This window comes from Sprattus sprattus (genome assembly GCF_963457725.1).
Source record: "Sprattus sprattus genome assembly, chromosome: 20".
Classification (NCBI taxonomy): domain Eukaryota; kingdom Metazoa; phylum Chordata; class Actinopteri; order Clupeiformes; family Clupeidae; genus Sprattus; species Sprattus sprattus.
In genome coordinates, this window is record NC_137918.1 from 16966040 (window position 1) to 16971039 (window position 5000).

The following is a 5000-nucleotide window of genomic DNA, read 5'->3' on the forward strand; positions in this document are numbered from 1 at the left end:
CTAAGCTGCTGCATTTCTTGCTTTCTTTTTTTTTAACGGACTTCAGTTCGAAAGACATGTTTGCGTTTAAATGGTCCTGCAGCCTAATTTCATGCTGCCGACTGGAAACAAATAAAATTGAACTGCAAGGTGATATAATGTTGTTTCATTATTTATTATAAGTTGTAGGCAAACTCCGTTTCCACAACGTTGGAAAAGTGCGCATTGCATTTAGCCTATAGGCTTCACGCACGCACCCGAATAATGACAAACATTAAGCACGCCCCCCCCCGCATAATGACAAACATTAGGCACGCGCACCACCCCCCCGCCCCCCCCCCATGACATTTTTGAAAAGAACGTTATTAACCGTTCTTTTATAAGGTTCTAACCGGTTAATAACATGAAGAGAAGCATAGGAACACTGGAACGGAACACAAAAATAACGTTTCTGGTCAGAACGAAACGAAATGAAAAATATTTCGTTTTTAATCCCTGTTATAGAATGTGTATGATGTAATAGAACGTCTATGGTGAAATAGAATGCGTATGGTGTAATAGAATGTGTATGATGTAATAGAATGTGTACTGTGTAATAGAATGTGTATGGTGTTATAGAATGTCTATGGTGTAATAGAATGTATATGGTGTAATAGAATGCCTATGGTGTAATAGAATGTGTATGGTGTTATAGAAGCATGTGGTGTAATAGAATGTCTATGGTGTAATAGAATGTGTATGGTGTAATAGAATGTGTATGGTGTTATAGAATGTCTATGGTGTAATAGAATGTATATGGTGTAATAGAATGCCTATGGTGTAATAGAATGTGTATGGTGTAATAGAAGCATGTGGTGTAATAGAATGCCTATGGTGTAAAAGAATGTGTATGGTGTAATAGAAGCATGTGGTGTATTAGAATGTGTATGGTGTAATAGAATGTGTATGGTGAAATAGAATGAGTATGGTGAAATAGAAGCATGTGGTGTAATAGAATGCCTATGGTGTAATAGAATGTGTATGGTGTAATAGAATGTGTGTGGTGTAATAGAATGTGTATGGTGTAACAGAAGCATGTGGTGTAATAGAATGAGTGGATGGATGTTGATGTGTGCACTGTGCAGTCAGACCTTCTCTCCTTGGATCCCCGCCCCAGGGAACCCCATCAGGCCGGGCAGGCCAGGCTCTCCAAACTCCCCCTGAGAGCAAACACCACATCAGTCAGAATGGAGCTCACACCACATCAGTCAGACTGGAGCTCACACCACATCAGTCAGAATGGAGCTCACACCACATCAGTCAGCACACAGGAGCTCACACCACATTAGTCAGAATGGAGCTCACACCACATCAGTCAGACTGGAGCTCACACCACATCAGTCAGACTGGAGCTCACACCACATCAGTCAGAATGGAGCTCACACCACATCAGTCAGAATGGAGCTCACACCACATCAGTCAGAATGGAGCTCACACCACATCAGTCAGAATGGAGCTCACACCACATCAGTCAGAATGGAGCTCACACCACATCAGTCAGAATGGAGCTCTCACCACATCAGTCAGAATGGAGCTCACACCACATCAGTCAGAATGGAGCTTGGGCGGCCATGTTGGACAGCCATGTTGGACAGCCATGTTGGGTGAGGGTAAGTACCTTATCAGCCTGCATTCCTGTGTGTGTGTGTGTGTGTGTGTGTGTGTGTGTGTGTGTGTGTGTGTGTGTGTGTGTGTGTGTGTGTGTGTGTGTGTTTGTGTGTGTGTTAGACAGCCATGTTGGGTGAGGGTAAGTACCTTATCAGCCTGTATTCCTGTGTGTGTGTGTGTGTGTGTGTGTGTGTGTTGGACAGCCATGTTGGGTGAGGGTAAGTACCTTATCAGCCTGTATTCCTGTGTGTGTGTGTGTGTGTGTGTGTGTGTGTGTGTGTGTGTGTGTGTGTGTGTGTGTTGGACAGCCATGTTGGGTGAGGGTAAGTACCTTATCAGCCTGGATTCCTGTGTGTGTGTGTGTGTGTGTGTGTGTGTGTGTGTGTGTGTGTGTGTGTGTGTGTGTGTGTGTGTGTGTGTTGGACAGCCATGTTGGGTGAGGGTAAGTACCTTATCAGCCTGGATTCCTGTGTGTGTGTGTGTGTGTGTGTGTTGGGCGGCCATGTTGGGTGAGGGGTTAGTACCTTTTCACCCTGGATTCCTGCCCCTGTGGGTCCACGTGAGCCTTTCTGTCCATCGTACCCTCTGTCACCCTGAAAAAACACAGCATCACTTAGTGTGTGTGTGTGTGTGTGTGTGTGTGTGTGTGTGTGTGTGTGTATAGAAGTGAGTGAGTATTATGTATATAATAATTAGTCGTCAGATGTTCACATGATCCCTTTTTTCCTTTGTGTGTGTGTGTGTGTGTGTGTGTGTGCCTCACTTTGGATCCTGGAAGGCCCTCTCCCGGGTAGCCCTGGTTTCCTTGCACTCCAGTCGGCCCAGCGGGTCCCTGACAAACACACACAGATAACCCCATCACACACACACACACACACAGCAGACCTCATCACACACACACACACACACACACACACACACACACAGCAGACCTCATCACAAACACACACACACACACAGCAGACCCCATCACACACACACACACACACACACACACAGCAGACCTCATCACACACAGACAAACACACACACACACACACACACATTAACCAACCCTAACCCTGTTACTGCTGTGGTGTCTGTTACTAACCCTAACCCTGTTACTACTGTGGTGTCTGTTACTAACCCTGTTACTACTGTGGTGTCTGTTACTAACCCTGTTACTACTGTGGTGTCTGTTACTAACCCTGTTACTACTGTGGTGTCTGTTACTAACCCTGTTACTGCTGTGGTGTCTGTTACTAACCCTGTTACTGCTGTGGTGTCTGTTACTAACCCTGTTACTACTGTGGTGTCTGTTACTAACCCTAACCCTGTTACTACTGTGGTGTCTGTTACTAACCCTGTTACTGCTGTGGTGTCGTCCTGGTAACCAACCCTAACCCTGTTACTGCTGTGGTGTCGTCCTGGTAACCAACCCTAACCCTGTTGCTGCTGTGGTGTCTGCCGAGGCGGTTCTGGTAAACTCACCGGTAGGCCCGGTTCTCCCACACCAATTGGGCCGGTGGGTCCTGGTCTGCCCTGGTTGCCTTTGTCTCCCTGTGAGGAACACACACACACACACACACACACACACACACACACACACACCTCAGGGAACAGCCAGAGTATGTCGACACAGAGCACCAGATTCAGCTGGACTCCCACAGAGCAGTGATCTCTCTCTCTCAGAGTCCGTGGCTGTCTCATTTGGCTTTTGGTATATTTGCGTGTCAACAAGTTGATGAAGCTGCGGTGTGTGTGTGTGTGTGTGTGTGTGTGTGTGTGTGTGTGTGTGTGTGTCTCACCTTGGGGCCAGGGAAGCCGACGCCAGGATCTCCTGGTGGACCAGCCACTCCACTGGGCCCTCGTCCTCCCTGGGAAAGAAGAAGTATAATTTACTACATCATGACGAGGCATTATTTACTATATCATGACGAGGCATTATTTACTATATCATGACGAGGCATTAGTTACTCCATCATGACGAGGCATTATTTACTACATCATGATGAGGCGTTATTAACTATATCATGACGAGGCATTATTTACTCCATCATGACGAGGCATTATTTACTACATCATGATGAGGCGTTATTAACTATATCATGACAAGGCGTTATTTACTGTATGATGATGAGCAAGTATATGTATTGAAAGTCAACACTACAAGCCAAAGTATTTACCAAAGTATTTACAATTATAGGCCTACAAAATGGCGCTAGGCGCCTATATGATGGTGCAAGATGATGAGGCTTTATTAACCTTTTACTGTATCATGACGAGGCATTTTTTACTATATGATGACGAGGCATTAGATATAATAGATAGATGGATACTTTACAGAGGGAAATGTATTATTATTATTATTAACTATATCATGACAAGGCAATATTAGCTATATCATGACAAGGCAATATTCACTATATCATGGCGAGGCATTATTCACTATCATGACGAGGCATTATTAACTATATGATGACGAGGCATTAGATAGATAGATAGATGGATATTTTACAGAGGGAAATGTATTATTATAATTCACTATATCATGACAAGGCAATATTCACTATATCATGACGAGGCATTATTCACTATCATGACGAGGCATTATTAACTATATGATGACGAGGCATTAGATAAATTGATGGATATTTTACAGAGGGAAATGTATCATTATTATTCACTATATCATGACAAGGCAATATTCACTATATCATGACGAGGCATTTTTTACAATATCATGAAGAGGAATTATGAACTGTTACAGTGCATCATGGGTAAGTGTATGTTGCATCATGGGTAAGTGTGTGTTGCATCATGGGTAAGTGTGTGTTGCATCATGGGTAAGTGTGTGTTGCATCATGGGTCAGTGTGTGTTGCATCATGAGTAAGTGTGTGTTGCATCATGGGTAAGTGTGTGTTGCTGTCATCTCTTACCTTGGATCCTGATGGCCCCTCTGGTCCGATCTCACCCGGGCCGCCACTGGGTCCCTGAAACAGAACCAGAGAGAGAAACAGGAACACACACGTGAAGAAGAGAAGAGCTGAGGATCTAAAGAGGGGAACATGTGAAGAGCCACCCTGAGATGCTCAGGACTCACATAGGCAGAGGCAGGATGCTTTTACACTGCTCAGTGCTGATATGCTGTGTGTGTTTGTGTGTGTGTGTGTGTGTGTGTGTGTGTGTGAGTGTGTGTGTGTATGTGTGTGTGTGTTTGTGTATGTGTGTGTGTGTGTGTGTGTGTGTGTGTGTGTGTGCGTGTGTGTGTGTGTGTGTGTATGTGTGTGTGTGCGTGTATGTGTGTGTGTGTGTGTGTCAGTGCTGACATGCAGTGTTTTAAACCCATATTTCTATGATCCGATATTCAGAGTCATGTTTGCTGTCATGTCTC

At 44.6% G+C, this 5000-nt stretch overlaps 1 protein-coding gene across 1 annotated transcript in view; it reads right to left on the reverse strand.

Moving 5' to 3' along the window:
- The window catches only part of col28a1a (collagen, type XXVIII, alpha 1a), a gene marked incomplete at both ends in the record, with an annotated part of 39903 nt that overhangs the window by 19557 nt on the left and 15346 nt on the right, over positions 1–5000 (reverse strand). The window contains 6 exons of the mRNA XM_080859198.1: positions 1110–1178; positions 2151–2219; positions 2390–2458; positions 3097–3165; positions 3414–3482; positions 4546–4599. Coding sequence (XP_080715324.1) covers positions 1110–1178; positions 2151–2219; positions 2390–2458; positions 3097–3165; positions 3414–3482; positions 4546–4599 — 399 coding nt within the window. The remainder of the gene's footprint in view (positions 1–1109; positions 1179–2150; positions 2220–2389; positions 2459–3096; positions 3166–3413; positions 3483–4545; positions 4600–5000) is intronic.